This window comes from Desmodus rotundus, chromosome 6 (assembly GCF_022682495.2).
Source record: "Desmodus rotundus isolate HL8 chromosome 6, HLdesRot8A.1, whole genome shotgun sequence".
NCBI classification, from domain to species: Eukaryota; Metazoa; Chordata; class Mammalia; order Chiroptera; family Phyllostomidae; genus Desmodus; species Desmodus rotundus.
In genome coordinates this window covers 21670122-21693419 of record NC_071392.1, presented here as the reverse complement: position 1 = coordinate 21693419, position 23298 = coordinate 21670122, and the positions used below count along the sequence as shown (strand labels likewise).

The window sequence follows — 23298 nt, the reverse complement described above, 5'->3', positions numbered from 1 at the left end:
GATGTAAGTACCCATTTCTTGCAACACATAAAAACTTGATGACATTTCTTCATTAATGGTGGGAAACAGCATGTTGCTATTGCTACTATTGTAAAATCACACATCCCTGTTTACTAGTGGATTGAGTACATTTTTTGTAGGTTTAATAGATGTGTAACCTCTTCTGTGAACTTTACCTGCAAAGTCTTGCCCCTTTTCCATTTAGTTCTCTTGCATTATTTCACAAACTCTTTACATATTATGAGTGATATTTTCACTTAAATTAGCATTAATAAAAAAAACATCTTGTTAAAGTAATACAAATAGTGCGTAACTAAAATAGAAATGTATAAAAGTTCACTAAAACCCAATAGTGTAATAAGAACCAGTAATATTTAGAAGATGAAATGTTCATGTATATCCTTATGTAATACACTGTGAATAATTTAACTTTTGTTAAATATGTTGCAGTATTTTCTTCTGGTCTATTACCAATTGCTTTGTGTCTGTATATTATATTATGTATAATATAAACACCTGTATAAAGTATAATATAAACACCAATTGTATACCCCAAGGACAGAACATTTCTAAAACATATTTTCCTCTATGCTCTCTCTGAATTATGGGTTATCATGCATATGCTATAAACAACATATTGATTACATTTTGCTTTTTTCATTAAGTGTTTTTACTAAAATCTATTCATGTGGAAGATGTTCTGTCTATGAGTAGTTCAAATTATTTGATTTCTACTGCTAAATGCCAGTTATTAAGTGAACATGCTTTTTTAATCCATGACATTTAATCCACGCCAATAGACATTTGGAATGGTTAGTTTTATGTTCTTAAAAATAACCGCATTATTGGCCAAGTTTTCTAGCGTCATGGGCAGTGGCTTACTTTCGGAGGAGAATTACTTGCACACAACTTTTGCTTCCCAAAGACGCTGCACCAATGCACATGTTCATCAGCCACATAGTTGAGACCTGGCGGACCTTACACTCCCTGACGTGTAATATTCGTTCTCTTCACTAAGACCCTCTTCATTCCCTGTGTTTCCTCTTTTGGGAAATCCCTGCTTATGTCTTTTGTCTGTTTTTCTCAACTTTTCTTCTTGTTGGTTTGTAAAAATTCTTTATTTGTTATTAATTGTAACCCATTTTTGGAAATATTTACTAAAAGTTGCAAGATTTGTTATGTTTAATTAATATGCATTTTAATGAACATTTAGTTTTATTATGTTCAAATTTATCAACTTTTGTAAGTGGCTAGCACTTTAGTCTGTTTTGTGTGTAAGAAAACTGTTTACTCAAAGGTCAGAAAAAATTCATATATACTCTTTTCTAAAACTTCGGTTTTACTTTTAACAGAAATTCTGTGTGGTGGTATGAAATAGGAAATATAGTATATTATCATATACTGATATACAAATATATATAAAAATAACCATAATCCCTATCTATACCATCACATAAAATTACATAATATATATTGCATTACATATGTTATATAAAATACTATATATATAAAAATATTTACAAAATTTTATTGTGGTATTGTGAGGTATGGATCCCTTTATTCTCTTAGCCCCTGCCCTCTGCTCACTTTTTCTTCCTTCTCTTCTCTTGCTTTCTCCACTTCCTTCCTTTATGATGTTGTGCACAAATTTTTACTCCATCTCTTCATTGGTGGATAATTCAACTTTCTACCATGCAAGCTCCATCATGAGTGAAATCTCCATATGTAAGTACACTTCCCTTCAGATTGTCTATTCTACTTTATTCATGAATTTGCCCATCTCTGCACAAGTACCACAATCTTACAATTGCTATAGCTACATAGTAGGTCTAGTCTTATAGACCATGTAGAATCTAAGATATTATTCCTTCTTTGCTTGTCTATATGCATTTTAAAATTAACTTATCATACTCCACAAAATAAAAAGTAAAATCAATCATAATTTTGAGTGCAGGTACATTAAGCCTATAGATTAATTTTGGGAGAAATAACACCTATATAATGTAAATTAAATTTATCTTTTCATGAGTATAGGACTGTTCAATTTATTTAGATATTCTTTAATGATTTTCAATAAAGTTTTTCATTTCTCACATATAGGTCTTGCACACATTTTATTAGACTTATTCGTGGTTATTTTATAGTTTGTGTTAGTATTTTTTAAATTACTGATTTTAATGGCTTTGCTGCTTATATATATAGATATATTTCACTTTTATAACTTCATGCTTTAAATGAACGTATCACTCCTGTTTTGTGCATTGCCTATATTTCGTTTATAAACTCATCTGGGTTTCTACGTAAACTGGGCCATGTGCCGATAACCATGGCCCTATTAGCCGTCTCTAACTCTTATAGTTTATATTTCTATCCTCGTATTGTGCTGGCTGTAGCACCAATACATTGCTCAATAGATGTGTTCATACAGAACCTCATATCCCGTTCCTGAATTTAAATTGAATACTTCCAGAATTTCCCTGTTTAGGGTGATATTTTTGGTAGGGATTTTCTTTTCCTTTTCTGAGTGACACATTCTGTAAGTTACGAAAGTTTCTTTCCATTCTTGTTATAGTAATTTTTATTATGACCCAATATAAATATTTTTCTGCATATTTTGAGATGTTGATATGGTTGATCGCATTTAATCAGTAATGTTATATATTCTGCATTATGAAGCCATCCTCATAATCCTTTTATATACTTAAATTGGACATTGTTTATTAATATTGTGTACAGGGAATTGGATTTGGTTTGAAAATTTGCTTAGAAGTTTTGCATCTAATTTCATGAATACAATTGACTCACTATTTTCCTTCCTGATACCATCTCTAATTTTTTATCAAAATTATTATCTCATAAACTGTATTACAGCACATGCCTTCATTTGCTATTTTGGGAAGCATTTGTATAAATTTGAAAATTCCTTAAAATAGTAGCACTTGCATTTGAACTATCCTGGTGAGTCTTTGATTTCCTTTTTTTATTTCTTGTTTTAATTCCTTTAATAATTGTTGAAAAAATTCTATTCCCTAATTCTTCTTAAATCAGTTTTAGCCAGCTATATTTCTGCATCTATTTGGCTATCTCCTATGTTTTCAAATATTTTGTCATTGAAGCTTCAAAAATCTTTTAAAAATACACCAATGATGTCATAGAGCTCACTGTTTCTGATGAACAGCTGACCATCCATTTGACTCACCGTTGTTCTATAACTTGATGATGTTTCATCTCTTATACATAATTGTTTTCTTTAAAAATTCTCACCACTGGTCCTTCAGCAGCATCCTACCCTAAACATGAACCCCACGGGACTGTCAATTCATGCTCTGTAAATTGATTGCTAAATGGGTTGAAAAGTTGACCTCTCTATCTCACCCTCTTAACCCACTCATTCCATGCTGTTTTCCCTGGAGATTCATTCCTTATTTCATTCAGTCACTGAAAAGTAGCCTTGGAAAGTTATTTAATCATCCTAAGGATCAGTTCCCTTGCTTTAAAATGCAATTAAAGCCTCCTTCTTTAGGTTGATTTAAGCCCAATGCACATGTAAAAAATACACATAAATAAATTACATAGTACCATTCACAGATTACAGGGTGAGGCAAAAGTAGATTTACTATTATGAATATGCGAAAGCTTTTTTCTTGCATTATTATATGTGAAGTTTTGTATTATTTTCTATATGAATAACTACAAACCACCTTTTGCCATACCCTGTATTATTAAAGTAACTATTATTTTTCTTTATTAAAAGTAATATATATGTTTTATACATTGCTACTCCTCCATGTCCCCAACTCCCCCACCCCCAGTGATCTGGCAAAATAGTCACAAAGAGAACTTTCTAAAAAGCACACGTTGATGGACAGACAGTAAGGAGAGTTCTCCTACCTCCAATCTGAAACTGCAGCCAGGGAACTACTGAGAGACCTGCTTACGACCTTGGGGACAAAAAGTGCACTGGAAAATGCCTCTGATTGAGAACAAGCAAACCTGATACTTGGTAAGAGCCAAAATGCTGGGCTCTCCGTAGGCATTCACTTGCCACGTGTTAAGCTGTAAAGACCAGAAGAGAGAAGGTTCCCACTTCATACAGAATCTTAACGATGCTGAGGATGAGGGAGTGAGGAGTGTTCGGAAAGAGGCCAACTTGACAGGTTCACTGCAGAATTAGTAAGTATAAATGTTTTGCAATGAGGTAATCACACATGGTCAGGAATTTATTTTTCCTATCTCTTGTCATGGAATTTTATTGAGACAAACTTAAAGTACTTTACGAAGAGAATTAATGATTTTTTTTAAGTTTTTCATTGCTGGTTCTAGAGCATTTACTATTTATTCAAAACAGCTATATTTGGAAGAGATACTATGTTAATGCATGGGTTTAGTAGCTCTGTGTCAGAGGCTTTTTATCACTATTTTTCCCTTATTTTTTTATTGTTGACACTATTACAGATGTCCCCATTTTACTGGCTCTGCCTGCCTCCATCCAGCCCGCCTTCCCTGCCCTCCGGCCACCACCACACTGTTGTCTGTGTCAGTGGGTCATGCACATATGGTCTTTGGCTGAGCCCTTCACCTTCTTTCATCCACTCCTCCCCTTCTCCCTCCCCTCCGACAGCTGCCAGTCTGTTCCACGTGTCTATGCCTTTGTTTCTATTTTGTTCATCAGTTTATTTTGTTATTGAGATTCCACATATAAATGAAATCATCCTAATCATATTTGTTCAACAGGCAACACTATAGCACACCCTACAGAAAAAAAAAAAAAAAAAGGATGGTGATGTTACAATGCTATTATAAAGGATGGCGATATTATATAATGATGTGACAATGCCAATCAAGATATTTCATCTGAGATTCAGAAGCCTACATTCCATTTTTAATAGGTATTAAGATAAAACTGTTATAGAAAATGTAGGAAAGCACTGGCCAGTGTGGCTCAGTTGGTTGGAGTGTTATTTTGTGGACCAAAAGTTCATGGGTTCGATTCCTGCTCAGGGCACATATCCAGTTGTGAGTTTGATCCCTTGTCTGGGTACATGCAAGAGGGCAAACAATTAATATTCCCCTGTCTCTCACTCTTTCTCTCCCCACACCCTTCCCCTTCTCTCTAAAAGCAATGACAAAAATGTCCTTGGGTGAGGATTAAAAAAAGAAAAGTAAAGAAAATGTAGGAAGTCTTTATTTGTTCCTGACAATTGTATTTTTAAAAGCATGACATGAAAACTATTTTAAGAAAGAAGAGAAACTGCAGTACAGATTACATAATCTTGGAAAGTGTCTTATAATCAGATTTCTTAAAGTTCAATATGTAGGAATTTCTTTTTGTTCTAATCTCAAATTTTGTATCTTAAGAAAATAAAAATTACTGCCATACATATGCTATATATATAAATAATTTGGATGCATTATTTAGAAATGAAATTGAACATAGAAAAATAAATACTTATATGGGTATTAAAGATTATACATATGATACAATACACATTATAAAATTACATTTGCCGATACTTAAATGAAACTAGTGTGAGATTGACAAATATTGTTAGCATAATAATGCAGAGGAATGGTTATTTAATCTTGCATATTTATATTCCTTTGTATTAAAGAAGCACAAGTTAAAGGATCATAAATGGCTTTATCGTATATCAATAAATCTCCTCCTTTTCCTTTTCTTCTTTTTTTAGAAAAAAAAAGTTTACTGCAAGAGCTTGCCTTATTTAAGCATTCTGGGCCAGAAACATGAATAAGTGTCTCTTATTATTCAGCTCAATTCACATTCATACATGCATGTACACTATTACACATTATTCTCACAGTTACAGATCAGGTGGATTCACAATTGCCTCACTGAAATAAGGCTGTCTTTTCTGGTTTGTGATATTGCTATTGTTTTTGAAACTATATTTATATTCTAAAAAAACCAATGCTTAATCCCTTTCACTTGTTTCTAATACCCAGAGTGCATCTGTACATATCTTGGTATCATTGATGGATTATAGTTGCTATAGTCAATTTGCAAAAGTTATGCATGAAGCAGTTATGAAAAGTCTTTCCTCTGTACTATATAGTATGAAATGGGGAGGGGTTAGATAGCATCTTTTTCTTTGGATATGATAGCGTCAGCTTCAAAGTGATTACTTAACAACTGTCACGTGCCTCCTGCATCATTTCAGCTTAAAACAAAAATAATTATAACCATGTCCTCCCATCTCCTATCTTGTATCCTCTATTTTACCAATAAAGCATAAAGTTTAGGAAAACTAGGAAATGTACCTGTTTCAACAAATTCAGCTAGTTTTTGAGGATCTTTTACGAAAGGTGAGTTTATACTTGGAGAGGGGGTCATTTCATGTAGTACAATATAATGCTGTTACCATCACAGCTAGAAATAACTTTCAGAGTATTCGAAAAAAAATAGATCTCACAGAACTCTACATAATTGAAACATTAATGTCATTATCTCTAGAAATCTCAAAAACATCTTCTAGGCACATGCATATTTTAGAAGAGAAGAGGGGAGAGGGAGAGGCAGAGAGAAATGACAGAGAAAATGAGAGACAGAAAATCGGGATTCTTATTCCTGGGAGACCTATGCTGCTATCTCACTAAACCACTCTGATGCTCTCCCCAGTGTAATACAAGTGAGAAAGGAGAAGTCAGTAAACAATAGGTTCTGGAAGGTGGTTCAAACACCTGGTCCTTTTTTAACCGGTGCACATTATTTTTGGAAAATTAACATATAAAAGGAATATTAAATTCTCTCAAACCATTTGGAATGAATAAAAACAAAGTAATAATTAGATAAACTACCATTGATCTTTTATTGAAACTACTTATGATTTCATTAATATAGAAGTATAAAATACTTCTATATATAAAGATCTTCCTTTAAATGAAAATATTGATTTATTCTGGTACATGGAAAATAGTAATCCTTTTAGGATGTTTTAAATATATATGAATATAAATTAATATTTAAGAGCCAAGTAACTAAAGAAAACAATTTTCTTTTTTTTGTTATTTTCTCTCATTTATAAATGTAAAAGTTTTCTTCATTAGATTAGAAGGGACTTAAATCAACTCAGTATTTACATATACTTCATATACTATTTACATATTTAGTGCTGCAAATATGAATTCAGGTTTATGGTCATGTACATACATATGCCTCTATCCCTCAAAGTATAATGTATATGTATCCACTATGTCTACTAATATATGTATATATGTAAATATATAATTAAAATATTTCTATGAAGGTTGAAAGTTACACAACTACCACACAGCAAAACAGACCTACAGTTTCGAAGAGAATTAAGTAAAAATATGATAAAGTATTTAATCTAACTATAATTACACAGATTTCCTGATCTTTCAAAGAAGTTAACTTGGAAGAACTCATTCGTAACACATCCGACTGAAAAGCATAGAGATATTGTCTGTGGTCCAAAGCACAGTCTAAAATAAACCCCTACGATATAGCAGCAGACGTGAGTGGTTTGCTTGGCTCTGATTGGCAAATCTATGCACATCTATTCTGTCATCCGAATGCTTGTATTATTAAAAATTAGGATAAGTTTTTACTTTATATGCCCTAGATAATTCCATCAAGTTAACTTTAGAATGTGAGGTAAGAAGGTTTTATGGATTAGGGAATAACTCAAGAAGTCCAAAAGGAAAAAAAAAATGTTACTTTGACCAGGATCAAATACAAAAGAATAGTTATAAATGCCTAAGAAATATCCATTTCATGGAAAATCCATATGCAGGTTCCCCCCATGTTCCAATAAAACCTTTCATAAGCTGAAATGGCATAAAATAAAGAGTGTTTCCACTTTCTAAAAATTTACCAACTTAGTCTGTTAATAGCATTTTTTGTAAAAGTGAAAGTCCTCTTTGAGTTTCAATTGGTGAACCAGGTAACTAATGTAGGTCTTTCTAAAAGCAAAGTGGTATAAAATAAACTTTTGGAAATTGGGAGATAACTGAACCTAGAAATCTAACTTTATAAATTGTATATCACTTACATCAATTAATATGCATTGAAAATCAACAACTGTGTACCAGAAACTTCATTGGATTCCAGAGATTCCAAAACAAGAGGAAGAGTAGTGCCTTCAAGTACCTCAGTGGCTTAATTTAGAAGGCAGACAAGAACACACAGGGTTCTACTCAGTGTGGGATGTCCCCTTAAGGTAGTTAATGCCAGTGAGGTAGCAAAGGATATCAGCGTGGGCTTAATAAAAGTGGAGATACTGAGTTGAATTTTGAAGTTTCTGTAAAGGTTAATTTGCTAATGAATTGGAGGGCAGGTAGGAGAAGAAATTGAGTGAAGAGTTAATACATAAGAAGAGGGGAGTAGAATACTAAGAGAGTGATTAGATGAGAAATACTGGACAGAGTGAAAGAATGTATTGTAAGAAGGGATATAAAACTGACTGGTATTTCCATTAATCAAATTAGAGAAAAAAGTCAGTGAACAATTTGGGAAAGGATGAGAAAGTGAGTTTAGTACTAGACATGAAAAATTTAAGATACGAATGGAACATTAGGATGGAAATGTTGACAATAGTTAAATAAATTTACGTGGGGCTGCAGGGAGGAATCTGAAATGAAAGGAGATGGTCACAAGCCATCCATGTACACTGGATGATCAAAATAATGAAATGGAATAGGAAGAGGGGCCATACAACAGAGGCTAAAAGAACCGTGTTGGAAAACAACAGACATAGATTTGCTCCTTCCTGACACTAAAACCTAAAGCTAGTCACGGAAGCACTCTGGTCATGTTTCCTCATCAGGAAATGGAGGAAACACCTGACTCCCCATGAAGCTGTTACATTCCACATTTTCCCTCTCCTCTACCAAACTATTTATGGTTTTATTATCATAAAATTCAGGGAGCATAGGCACATGAAATTAATAAGGTTCTGAGTATTAAATTCTAAGAAAAAGTGACATTAAAGGAATGCACTAAAGAAAGTATATCCAGATATATAAGAAGCAGCACCTAAGGACAGGAAACTTTGATTTCCTAATGTCCAAGGGAGAAAAGACTTTAAGAAAGGCTAAAACAGCCAAGACTATTTCATAAGACACCTGTAAGTTCATTAGTGACAATAGCACCCTAAATGTAAAGTCAAAACCCTAAACTACACTGAAGAAGATAAAAGGTGGAAGAATAGCCTGATTTATTAAGAATCTAGTAGTGAAGAAAAAGATCTTAGAAGGTAACTCATTTGCATAGAGTTTTCAAATTAAAAATGAGAGCTTTGTCAGTTTTACATTTGCTCGTTTTCTGTTAATTCCATAATGACCTGAGAATTCTTGGTTTGTATTCCCCTTGGGCTTGAACTCTTACAATAATTCTATCGATTTCTATTGTAATTTGTGAATATTATAACACTTTAATGATTATACATGATTTCATAAACTAATACAAATCACTTAATACAAGTAAAGTAAAGTGTATATTAAGGGGGCTTACATACTACAGATAAAAACTCAGTAAAACAGCAACAGGTCAAGATGTAAAACGAGAGAGCGTTCATAGCAAGTGATGTCTCAAAGACACAAGAGCAGCAGGGAGGGACCCAGAGAAGAGGACGAATAAATCTTACTTGGGAGGAGAGATGCCTCCTCCACTGAGAGACTATGGAAGGAAGTCAAAATGGGTTTGAATATCAACATATTCATAAGATTAGGAGCAAAGAAAGTTGAGGTAATTTCCTCCCCATAATCACTGATCAATAAACTAGGAGCAGGGGTGAATACTGACTTGCTGGGGTATGATATTTAAAAATTTTAGGCCCTCTATAAGGTAAAATAAATAAAAATATATAGAAATTCAGGTTTATGTAAGTTATATAATAAGAAATCACTCTGACAACAAATTTAAGATAGCTCACAGCAACTACGTAAGATCTAGAATAATAACAAATTTCATTAATTAACTGCCTGATATACTTTTAAGTTTTTAAAAATTTGATTGAATTGTCCTATGACAAAAAATTTGAGTATGTTTTTTATGAAAAGATGAGGCCAAATTGTAGATTTCTATGTTAAACTACCTTAAACTTTCCTGCTTCTTAAATGGTAGAGTTTTAAATGAAAGAGAAGGGTGTAATTTGGAAAAGACCTGTGGAAGGTGAGTTATCCAGAGACACTCTATGGACTATGTTATTTAGTGACCCAAGATTTGAGACTTACTTTTTTCCTGGTAACTGGAGAATCATTAGAAGAATAACTGAATAATTTGTTTGTGCATATGTGCTCATGCATACAACTTGACAATTAAGGTTTTTAATTAGTAGAATATTAAGGGTATTTTGGATGCAATTATGATTGATGTGTATACCACAACCAATTCATTTTTTCATTAATTCTATCAGCAACCTCCTAATTCTTCAGTAACCTTTATTTTGAATAATAAGTCAGGATACATTTCTGTTGTTTATAGAAAAGTAAATATAATTAATAACATATTCAACTTTATAAATGATCAGAGATATGCAAATAAAAATGATAAGAATATGTTTTCATCTGTCATGTTGTACAAAAATAGAAAATGCTAAAGATAGCCAATTTAAAGGAGATTATGGAAAATAAGCATTATAGCCTGCTGCTGGGATTGTAACTTAGTATACACTTTTTATAGAACTTTGGCAGAAAGTTACACAGTTAAAAATGAAAATATTCTCAACCAAGCAATTCTACCTATGTTAATTTATTCAATGAAAATATTGATATGTGCTTTTAAAAAACATACATAAATTTAGATATTAACTTAGCATAGTTGGAAGTAATTTAAAAGTGCAAGCATTCTTCATGTTTATCGATAATGCATTACCTAACAAAACTATGGAATATTGTTCAGCTCTAAAAATAACGAAACTGATCGATAGGTTCTGAACTCAATATTTATCATAAGCTTTTGACTGTAGTAAAAGAAGTACTGTGAGTAATATTAAAAATCTATCTATATAACATATGTATATGTTATATATATGTACATTATACATGTATATACATTACATATATACATGTCATGTTTATAGAAAAAGTTCTGAGAGTATACATACAAATAATTTGCAGTGGGAAACCCTGCAGATTGGTAGAGCCTCTAATTAAAATCCATACTAAAAGTCCATGGATTTTTACAAGTATATATAATACTTTCATTTTTTCAGTAAATTAAAATAAACTAGAGGATGATAGGAAGCCTAAAATTAAAAGAGTGAAAGGAAACATGTAGTATGTATTAGAGTAAGTACAAAACAAAATGAGAAATGACTAAAACCAATGTTATCGGAGTATATTTACATAAACCTAGAAAGTGGTCATGTTATTAGTAATTATTAATAACAGCTATAAATAGTGCTGATAATAAATAACTTTGAGGACATATCATGTGATAATCACATTTTTATATGCTTTATCCCCTTTACCCCATGTATAGGCATTATCCCATTTAACTTAACTAGCCTATAAGAGAGCTATTTTTCTCTTACACCAAACAAAACAAAGGCACAGAGAGGTTAAGTCATAAGGCCTGTAATTAGTAGAGTCAGTAGGCATCACATTTAACAAGGATACCCAGGCTGCGCCCTGGATTGATTTACTCTGGGTGGAGCTACTCAGGTCTTGGAGGGGCTAAACTTTTCAATGCAGAATTTCTTAATCCTGCAGAGTGAGACCTACTTCTAAGTTTAGAGACTATTAAGAAAGAAGAAAAAGAGCCATCCTGCCTGAGCTTGTGTGTTAAAATCAAGACTTGACTTTAGGTTGGCTTTTACTGAATAGGGGTTTCCTACGTGTGGCTCACCTACCCAGTAATCTGATCAGGATCCTTTAGACTCCGGAGTCTGGAGGTTGACAAAGGCATTGTTCTGAACTAAACTCCTGTGGCAAGCCTGCCTTTTATAGCAAGTAGTTTGAACACATCACTGCGCTGTATTTGGAAACTGGCCTTGGGCAGGAGGTAGCAGGGAATGAAAGAAAGTTGAATGTAACTATGGAGATCTGTACTAATAATTCTACTTATATTTATTTAATACAGATACACTGGTAGAAATTTTATTCTGAGCATTTAAAACAGTACAATTTCAATATTTGGTTTCTAGTTTCTAACATAACCTAGGAGACTTATTTTAATCATACTAACTTTTTTAAAAAAGAAGCTTTTATAAGATTACAGAGCTTCTCTCCACTCTTCTGGTCTAATGTTTATTCTCATGTTGAGGGAGAGAAGAACAGGTCAGTGGAAGAAGATATTAATTAGTTAAGTAGGCAAATTAATGACAGTTTATTTCAGTGCATTCTCGTCACATCAAAAGTATACAATTTATGTTAAAAAACTTTTACTACACTTTACCTATTAACAATAAGAATTGATACTCATTATATTTTGTAAGCAGTAAGTAAAAAATCATAGTATAATTCTGATTCTTTGTTAACTAGCCTTTTATTTACTCTGTAGATTTATATTCTATATTTAGCAAGGAGATTAATTTTTCAAACAGATGGTTTAAAAATTTAAGCACCCAGCTAGTGTGTGTTTTATATGTGTGTATAATTATTATTATCAGCATTTGTATTAATATTACTTTACAAGAGAGGAAAATCTGCTTGAAACAGGCTATTTTGAAAAACAGCATCTGCATTGATTTCTCTCATGTAGTTCATATTCTATGTTCTGTTGCCTGCTATACTCAAATAACATTATTTTAGGTAGGTCAGGCTTGCTTAGTTAATTAATGTTAATTAATGGCAATAATATTGTCCTTGGACTTACCCTGGCATTGGTCCATTTACAGCAAGACTGTAAACCTGACGAGGATTTAGTAGATATTGGAATTTTCTGTAAATTCTAGATAGATAAAAATATGGAAGAAAAAATTTAGTGATAGAGGAACATTTTAAAATAAATAGCACCCCTTAATATTTTAATTATATATATGGTTATAATTATATGTGTTTGATACATTTTACATTAATAATATTAGAAATATAAAAACTTAATAGGAACTAATGTTTCCTTTAAGAGGCTTACTAGTTATTATAAAAGCAATATAGCTTATAAATGAGAAATAATGATATTTGCCTTCTAAATAAGCATATTATGCATTTAGAATATTATTCTGCTTTTAAATATTATTTAGCTAATTAGATTTCAAATAAATAATTTGAAAATATCATTATACATACTTAAATATCTTTTCTGAACAGATCTTTGTGAAATTTATAACATATTGAACCAACCTAATAGAGTTGAAAACTATCCCACATACAAAATCAGATTGTGCACTTTGTACATATGCAAACAGAGAAAATAACCTCATCTGCCTAATTATTTCACACAAGCAACCATCTTGATCAGTCAGGTCATGAAACTGCTAAGCTCTTTCAATACCACATATTAAATAATTTACTTTTTTTTCTGAAATCAAGTTTTGTACAACAAATGCAACAGAAATTTTTCAAGCACATACAAAGCCTACAGGGCTGGAAGCCTTAGACAAAATAAAAGTGAAAGAATATGTTTAGACTTTTTACATTAATTTCATACACATGTAAAATATGATTATATATATATATATCCTTGGATGGGCCAAAGTGGGTTCAAAGATGTTCATATGGAGAATACAAAATTAATAAATAATAATACAAGAATAAACTGGTGTACTCACAACTGTAAACCTACTTTTGCCAAACCCCTGTATTTTACAAACACATTCCTATAATGTTTACTAATAGAAACTGTCTAAATTAACTATGTAATATCTGTTTATATCCTCCCCACTCCCATATCTACAATAAATTTCACATTCTAAATCTTGATTAATCAGATTAACTAGTACATCAAGAAAGACACTAGAGTCATTCTCCTTTTTGCAGCATCTGACCCTGATTGTGGACAAGCCTTCTGAGTAATGTCCATCTAGCTAGGGCATTTCACTGCTTTAATCTAAGGTTTTATGTTCTCTCACCAGTTCTATAAAAATCATGCCTATCTAGCCCTTTTCTATACTGCTACTTTAGTATCGAGATGTGGTGAGCATGATGGGAAGTTCCTGTTAGAGTCAATTTATTTGTAATATAAAATATTTTATATGTCTCATCTTCTCTTCCTTCCACTTAAATTTTAACCTCGGTGATTATCTTCCGGTCTCAACAAATACGACACACCATTTCACAAATCTTTCTTCTTTCCCTGGGAAACACTTACTTATATCAGAACCAACTCAAAAGCTTGTTCTTCTCTAAAGCTATTTCAGTGTTAAGAAATAAGGAGCAAAATCTCAGACATAGTTCATAACAATATTTTATCAGATATATCTCCTCAGGCAAGAGAAAAAGACTACATCAAACTAAAAAGATTTTGCACAGCAAAGGAAACCATCAACAAAATAAAAAGACAACCCACAGAATGGAAGAACATATTCACCAATACATCTGATAAGGGCTTAATATCCAAAATTTATAAAGAACTTATAAAACTCAATGCCAAAAAACCAGACAACCCAATTAAAAAATGACCTAAATAGACAAAGAGGACATACAGATGGCCAACACACATATGGAAAGATGCTCGACATCACTAATCATCACAGAAATGCAAATTAAAATCACAATGAAATATCTCACACCTGTTAGAATGGCTATATCACTAAATCAAAAAACAGCAAGTGCTAAGGGGATGTAGAGAGAGGGAACCCTTTTGCATTGCTGGTGGGAATGCAGACTGGTGCAGCCACTGTGAAAAGCAGTATGGAGATACCACAAAAAATTAAAAATGGATCTGTCTTTTGACCCAGCAATTCCACTTCTGAGAATATATCTGAGGGCACCTAAAACACTAATTCGAAAGGACAGAAACACCCCTATGTTCATCACAGCGTTATTTACAATCTCCGAGATACAGAAGCAGCCCAAGTGTCCATCCATAGATGAGTGTATAAAACAATTATGGGACGTTTACACAATGGAACATGACTTGGCTGAAAAAAGATGAAAGTTTTACCCTTTCTGACAGTATGGATGGACCTGGAAAACATTTTGCTAAGTGAACTAAGCCAATCAGAGAAAGACCAGTACCATATGATTTCATACATATGTGGAATCTAATGAACAAACTGAACTAACCAACAAAATAGAGACAGACTCATATCTAAGGAACAGGATGACACCTGGGGTTGAGGGAGGTTAGGGGGTGGAGGGACTGAGCAAAAAGGTAAAAGGACTCATGGACATGGACAACAGTGGGGTGACTGCAGGGGGGAGGGAGGCATAAGGGACTAAATGATAATGGGAAAAATACAATAAAACATTTTAAATAAATAAAATAGTTATGAAAACATTTCCAGCTTGGCATTTATCGTGTGGCATTGCAATATATCTGCCTATGAGCCTGCTTCCCTGCTTCCTCGCAGCACTTGTTTAGGTCTTTGATTCCTCGTACAGAGTGGACTTTGAATTCACACAGGCATTACCTGAATGATGATACATGAGCACTCTCTCAATTGTTGACGGGTACAGGGCACTTTGTATGAGTATATAATTCTGTGACCTTTTTCTACTTATCTAACATAATAAAATAAACAACAGAAGTATTTTGAAGGAAAACCCTGCCCAGGTTGGCATAGCTCAGTGGAGTGAATGTGGGCCTGCAATTCAGAGAGTCGCCAGTTCGATTCCCAGTCTAGGGCACATGCTGGGTTGCAGGTCAGGTCCCCAGTTGGGGGACATGTGAGACATAACCACACATTGGTGTTTCTATCCCTCTCTTTCTCTTTCCCTTCCCCTTTCTCTAAAAATAAATAAAATCTTTAAAAAAAAAAGAAAAGAAAACCCTGAACAGAATCTACCTTTTTTCATAAAAGATGCTTATCTATGTATTCAAAATAGGTCATTTTAAAAACATATTTACATTTTTTTGAATTTGAATGATCCCTGTTAGTGTATAAAGTACAAAACGTAAGTGACTGTGGGTAGAGGAGCATTCAAATATCCTCCCATACCCCTATTAAGTTCAATTACCTTAATTACATTACTATATTGTATCTATACTTTTTTAATTTAAAGAAACAATTTTTATGTACAAGAAAAGGGAAAGGCAGATATTCAGTGAAGGGTACTGTACATGATCAGTGTTATTTCAGTTTTAGGGAAATGGTTTGTTCCTTTGAAATACTTTTTTTTATATTTTATTTTGAGACTCAACTTGTGTCAAATTCTCAACATCAATTTAAGACTTCTGAATTTTTTTAAAGAATGCATGTTTTATGAAGATAAACATAATATACACAGCAGACAGACCATGAATTATAATGGGGGAAATAATTTTAGCATTATTATTTAATTACTATTTTGATCTCTGTAAGTGAGGCAACTATCTCTAATAAAGCATCATAAATACTTTTAATTATGAAGCCACTACTTATTGAAAATAATTTTGGTCATGTTTAATAGAGTTAAAATACAACTGTATACTGATAAAAGGGAAAAACTTTTCATCAGAAATATTATCTTTTTAATTGAAAAATAAAGAACATTCTTTATTTCACTTAAATGCAGCTAGAAGTTAAAATGGTAAGAAAGAAATTTCATTCATGGAAACATTTCAACTACATTATTGGTAAACCAAAAAGCTAATTTCTTGTTTATTATCATGATGTTTGTGGTCGTGCTTCTATTTGATTGCTGATTTTTGGTTAGGACTAGGAAAGACCTCTAGAAATGATGAAGGCAGGGACAGCCACATTTTCTTTATGACTGTCCTCTTTAGGAGGGTGTAAGATTTATTTTCCAATGTGATTTTCAGACTTTTATTAAATATTATGATTTCATCATGAACTCCTTCTAAAAATGAAAATTTTATGTTGTCCATGAGAATATTGAGATGCCTGGTAATGCCTCATTATTACTCAAATTAAATGTGTTGTTTTCTTTGGGAAATAAGGCATCATGTTCTAATTCTATTCCTCATTGCTGGTTAATGATTTACCTGAAGTCACCCTGTTGACTATTTAGAGAACCAATTTTATTTCAACATTATTTATGGAGGATGCTGTAGGCAAAGCACTTTGATAAGGGCTAGGGATAATAGGTAGGGTAGAGAGAACTCAAATAACTGATTTATGATAAAAATGTTTATAAAAGGGCATTATTATACTGAAATTTCAATTATAAAAATAAGGAGAGATTAAACCAATATATTATATACACATGCTAGCATTATTTATCTCACATTAAAATTAGTAAACCATGAGAAATAATGTTTGCAAGTAGTTATACACAATTTTAGTGAATCTTTTCACATAGATATGGCATAGAAAATAAACATGACTTGAAAAAAAACATACCTTTCTCCTTGCTTCCCACCACTTTTGGGGTTTACAAAAACTAAAAGCGGATGGGTACCAGGAACAGGAGTGATCTAAAAGAAAAGGTGGTTATGTAGACAAGTTACTCATGTATATGACAAAGACCCCTTGTTATTTCTACATCCTTAAATACCAATTAGCAAATTCAAGAATATGGCTCTTTGTTGTTAAATGTGGATATTTACATACATAGATCTACATAGTAACTCTGTTAAACATGGATATACGTGTGTGTGTATGTGTGTGTGTGTGTATGTATAAAAGTCAAGGTCTGTCTGGAAAAAGCCCAACCATTGTTAATGTTACAAGAACAGTTTGAGTGACATTGATGTACCCTGGCAGCCAAGGAGAGTGGACTGGAATGCACATGCATGAACAATGATGACTTCACTGTACTAGTCAGTGGGGATGGTAGACGCCAATGAGAGAGCATGTGTACTGCGTGGCCATCACACAAAATGACTGAGTGAGTAGAGCAATGAATCTGCATCAAATTTTGTGTTAAGCTTGAACATTCCTCTGCAGAAACTATCCGGATGATTTAGAAGGCCACAACTATGGGCAACTGGTGATTGGCAGCTTCAATATGACAATGCGCCCATTCACACATCACGTCTCGTGCAGAGTTTTTGGCAAAACATCAAATCACCCAAGTGACTCAGCACCCTTACAGCTCAGATTCGACACCCTGCAACTTCTGGCTTTTCCCAAACTAAAATCACCTTGAAAGGGAAGAGATTGCAGACCATGGATGAGATTCAGGAAAATACGATGGGGCAGCTGACAGTGATTGGGAGAACTGTGTGAGGTCCCAAGGTGCCCACTTTGAAGGAGACTGAGGTGCCATTGCCCTATGTACAATGTTTCTTATATCTGGTATCTTCTTCAATAAATGTCTATAATCCAAAGGAGATCGCAGAAGGTAACCTAACTTGCCAGCACCTTGACCTTGAACTGAGAGAAACAAATGTCTGTTGTTTAAGCCACCCACTCAATGGTATTTTGTTATAGCTGCCCAAGCTGATTAATACAGAAGTATCCTATAGAAACTCAAGAATTGTTCTTTAAAAATGAAGAGTGAGAGCTTCTAGTCATCTTTTTAAAGATACCAGCATGGAATTTGATATCATGAGGACCAGCATCCATCAGTGATCTGAGCTGACCTTGAACACGCACAGACGGAGGATGGAAAAGATAGTACTAGTCCTGATGAAAATGTGGAGCTACCTTACTAGCCCTTCTTCTGGAGATCCTACTTCTGTACTTCATTTACATGAGAGAAAAAATTATGGTTACCTTGTCTGAACCACTGTTATATTTTGTTTGTTCCTTCTTCTTGGCTATTTCCCTGTTTAAATCTGCATAATCTAACTGTAATGGATTTGGGGAAAAAAGGAAAAAAAAACAGATTCATAGGGGAAAAGATTTGGATACAGATGTAAGTAAGCATAGAAACTTTATCTTTCACCAAACTTGTAAATATTTCCAATCCCTGAATGAAGAACAACAGAAACTTGATATCAAAGTCTATGAATAGTTCCTATATTTCATTTCATCTTATATTGTAATTCCCATTATTGAACATGGGCATCATCATTTTCAAAATGATGTTAATCCTTTTGTAACGTAATAGTCTGAGGTAAGGAAAAATGTAGGTATTATTCGATGTGATATTTCAATTAGTATATTCAGTACCTCTGTTTCCAGATCTTATTCTCCAGAGCTGTCTAAATCAGGTGAGAACTAACTTCTACAATTCAGAATTGAGTCAAAGGGAACTAATTTGCATTGTATTACAAATCACATACACTTAAAGGAATTTAAGTAGATTAAAGAGATACAAACATTTTCTTAGATTCTGAAACTCAGTGTATCTGATTTCCCTGAATAACATTTTATGGAAATAAAAAATAATCTTTTTATTTGATTGATATTTTTATTTGTATATTTAAAAGCAATTTCGAATATATGGAAAAGTTGCAAACACTGTAGAACTTTTTTTTCCTGAACAATTTCAAAGTTGCCAAAATGATATTTCATCTCTTTGGTTTACATTAGCATTGCCAATTCACAACAACATTTTCCTATGTAAATATAACACTTCAAAATGAGAATAACATATTTAAAAAAAAACCCCAAAAATGAGAATAACATGATTCTAGACTTCTTTTGTTACAATAGCCAGTGTCAAGACAATTGTTGAAACTTGAATGGAATCAGGATTAGATAGCACTAGTATATCAAATTTATATTCAAGTTCACTAATTCTGTTTTGAACCCACTACATCAAATAGTTCTTAAAATGAAAACTTTTGAATTTTATGTTCATACAATAATTTCTTTTTTTCTTTAAGAATTTTTTAACATATTTATCTTTTTTTCTTTTTATTGAATTTATTGGGGCGACACTGGTTAACAAAATTATACAGGTTTCAGGTGCACAGTTTTACAACTCATCATCTGTACACTGTATTTTGTTTTTACCACCCCAAGTCAAGTCTCCTTCCATCACCATTTACCCGCCCTTCACACTCTTCTACCTTCCCAAACCCCTCTTCCTAGAAATCACACCGTTGTCTGTGTCCATGAGGTTTCTCCCCCTTTTTCTTTTATGCTCAATAATTCTGAAATAAGATGTACAGCTCAGTTATTTTGAAAACTGATTTACTGCCATCCTAAAATATCATATTCATTTTGTTAAAGAGTTTGATAGGGGAAGGCACAAATGTGAATACATAAAAACTGGTTATTTTAAAACTATTTGTTACTGGAAGTAAATATTTATATATCCCTTGAAATATTTTATGGTGGAACAGTATATAAAACATGTGAAAGTTAAGTTGCTGTGTTTACATTGTAAAAAATTACCCTGAACCTGTTTTCAGTCTCCCATCGCCCACCACTGGACTTGAGGCATCTCTATAGACCCCTGGGCTTCTCAAAACAGCTTTGAAGACACATTAAGATAAAGTAATATAGTATAATCTAGAAAATATTAATAACAGGGTACAGTATTCAAGAAAGATTTCATAGCATGTGTGGTACTTAAAACTCTCGAAGAATAATTATAAATTAGGTGGGAAGGGCATTCCTGAAGGAGAGAGTTCATACTAGATTATTCTCTATAGAGAATAGAGCTAATCAGATGAAATCTTACTCACATAAAGAGGCAATTTCGTATAGAAAATATTAAAGAACATGACTTTAGGGCCAGCCTGATTTTGAATCCCTGTTCAACCTTTCCTCTCTACATATACCATTTCCCTTAATGATCTCATTTTAAATGACAGCTTTAATTTTCATTAAAATGCCTTTCACATCCAAATTCTTATCTGTCTGCTGCCCTAAACTGTAGATTCACGTATCTGTCTGCCTACTTGACATTTCATTCAATATCAAACAACGTCAGAAATTCCTCCTCAAACCTCTTTCACCCAGATCCTTCTTCTTCTTTTCAGTGACTAGGTCAAGCATCTTTGAGGTGTCCCTGACTTCCCACTTCTCATCTGGCCATCTTACATAAAATACAGACAGCTACGCCGCTCTGTTCTGACACTGCATTTTCATCTCAATTTTCCCATGTCACTTATAAGCTAGCACTTTAGATGTATGGAGACAGGACTCACTTCAAAGCTTGTTGCAATACTCAAAGTATAGAGTAATAATTCTGGGCATAGCCAGGGAACTAAAATGACAATGGAGAACTGATTATGAAAGAATCTACAGGTTTGAGGGGCCCGAAGTGGACAAATGATGATGGACACACACACACACACACACACACACACACCAAAGAAAGGGGATTCATTTTTATACATACACCGTATAGTTGTGTATAGCACATATGTGATGTCGTTTATCTTGTCGATTGTAAGAATGAAATACTGCAAATAACAAAGACTAGGGATGGGGAGAAACAGTTGAGGTGGGGAAACATTGGTTTACTTTTAGGTATTTCAGTGTAAAGATTCCTCTTTGCCTTGTGTTAAGAATATTGCAAACTAGACTTTTTGGTTCTTAAGTCATCCTTTTATTCGAAAAGTTTTCTCAAAGAATAACTAGGGACAAAGTAACTTTAGTTTAACATATTTTAAACAATTGCTCTCATTTTCTATTTACTTGTTCACATGTGGGTAGTCATCTGTATTTTTACATCTCCCTCATGCTAAGATAGCGTAGCTTCAATTACATCTGATCGTATATGTTAAGTGTAAACCTAGGGTGTGAGCAATGACAAAGACAAAGTGCCTAACCACCTCTATTTGAAGTCCCCTAGGACTCGGGTTAATTAATGAGACTCATCCTAAGGTTATACATGATCTATTACTTCCTCTAATTAGAAATAATAATCCTGATCATTATGCTGGTTAGCTGGAAAGAAGTAAGATGAATGTGCTTAACTATGATTAATAGTCTCCTTTAAGCAGTGTAGATCTCTTCTGTCACTGAGTTATATGCAAACTGGGAAGCAACTCTGCTTTTTTATGATATTTATTTTAATACTCCAAAAATTAATTTTCTGGCAGCTTTTTATACCTTTCTGATCTAAAAAAAATTGTATTATTTTAAAATTACCACAACAAAAATTGGTTATTTTTTCATTTTGCATGAAAAAGATAAACAAGAATTTAATCTTTCACCTTTTTACATATTTTCTCCAAAATTCTGTAAACACCTATGTGTATCATATTTCATTCCATTCTGCTGAGGTGAAACAGACTACTTCAGTGATTATATAGCAAATATTTAAAATTCAAAGTTACAATGATGATGATCACATGAAGTGATGTTTATTCAGCACTGTTCAGTAAGAGCTGATGTCTGTCCTTTGCTCCCTGGCAACTTTCCCTGACACTTTCATGCGCCACAGAAAACACGAAAGTTACCGTGGGGGGAGAGATGAAACTCACCCACATAAAAGGTTAATAACCTACTGTTTTGAATGTGGTTGATTTAGTTGGGATAAGGTGGAATATTCTTAATTTTTTTAAACAAAAAGGAAAATTCAACTTATATACGACACAGTTTAAAATACTATGCATGCACGTTTAATTTTGCTTTAAAGTCTGAGTAAAGTGAGGTCTGATTATTCAAACCTTAAGTAACTGAGAGGAAAAAGTTTATAATTCTAGTACATACATGATTTTTATTTTTAAATCTGCAACAATATAAAAGCAAATAAAATGAAAAAGGTAGTCAGAAATTTAGCATTTATATACCTGTTAAAATTTCTTGGCAAAGGAGATAGTGCACCTTAAAGGTAAAACGCAGAAACTCTGAGTCTGATGATCCTCATTCTAACCTTAGCTTTGCCAATGACTAACTGCCAGGCCCTGAAAATAATTTTACTTTTGAACACCGACGTGCTCATTTGGAACATAATAAATAATAATGATGATATTTATCGTATGAATATTGAGGATAACTAAGAACTAATATTTATCTCATATGTTTATAGGGCAAATTTGCTTACTATGCATAAAATATTATTATAGTGCCTAGCATAAACTATTTAACAAACAAAGCATGTTTCCCTTTTACACTGAGAAGTAAGTGCCTAGCCAAGTGTGAAACATACTTAAATTTTAAAATTCAGTTTCCCTGCCACTATTTTTATTGCAAGAACTCAGAGTAAAGATACAAATTAATAAATATTTTCAATTGACATACTACACTTACAAATGTTTTTCTACCACAGTTTTTATAGGATCAATTAATTACATTTTATTTGCTATCAAATTTTAAATAGATGTTATATGTGGGACTTCAAATAAAATTTCTAAACACACAGATGACTTCCACAAAGTGTACATTCTGTTTTCCTCTTATGATAATTAACTTTCATACTCTCTCTCCAATGTAATAATTTTATCATTCAGAATTTCCTTTTTATTTGAATTTATTAATT

At 32.9% G+C, this 23298-nt stretch overlaps 1 protein-coding gene across 4 annotated transcripts in view; it reads right to left on the bottom strand.

Annotated features, from left to right (window-relative positions):
• The window catches only part of DGKB (diacylglycerol kinase beta), a 532510-nt gene that overhangs the window by 344940 nt on the left and 164272 nt on the right, over positions 1-23298 (bottom strand). For all 4 annotated transcript variants that reach the window (XM_053927068.1, XM_053927066.1, XM_053927067.1 and 1 more), the window contains 2 exons: positions 17370-17443; positions 12800-12874 (listed from right to left, as the gene is read on the bottom strand). In XM_053927068.1, coding sequence (XP_053783043.1) covers positions 12800-12874; positions 17370-17443 — 149 coding nt within the window. The remainder of the gene's footprint in view (positions 1-12799; positions 12875-17369; positions 17444-23298) is intronic.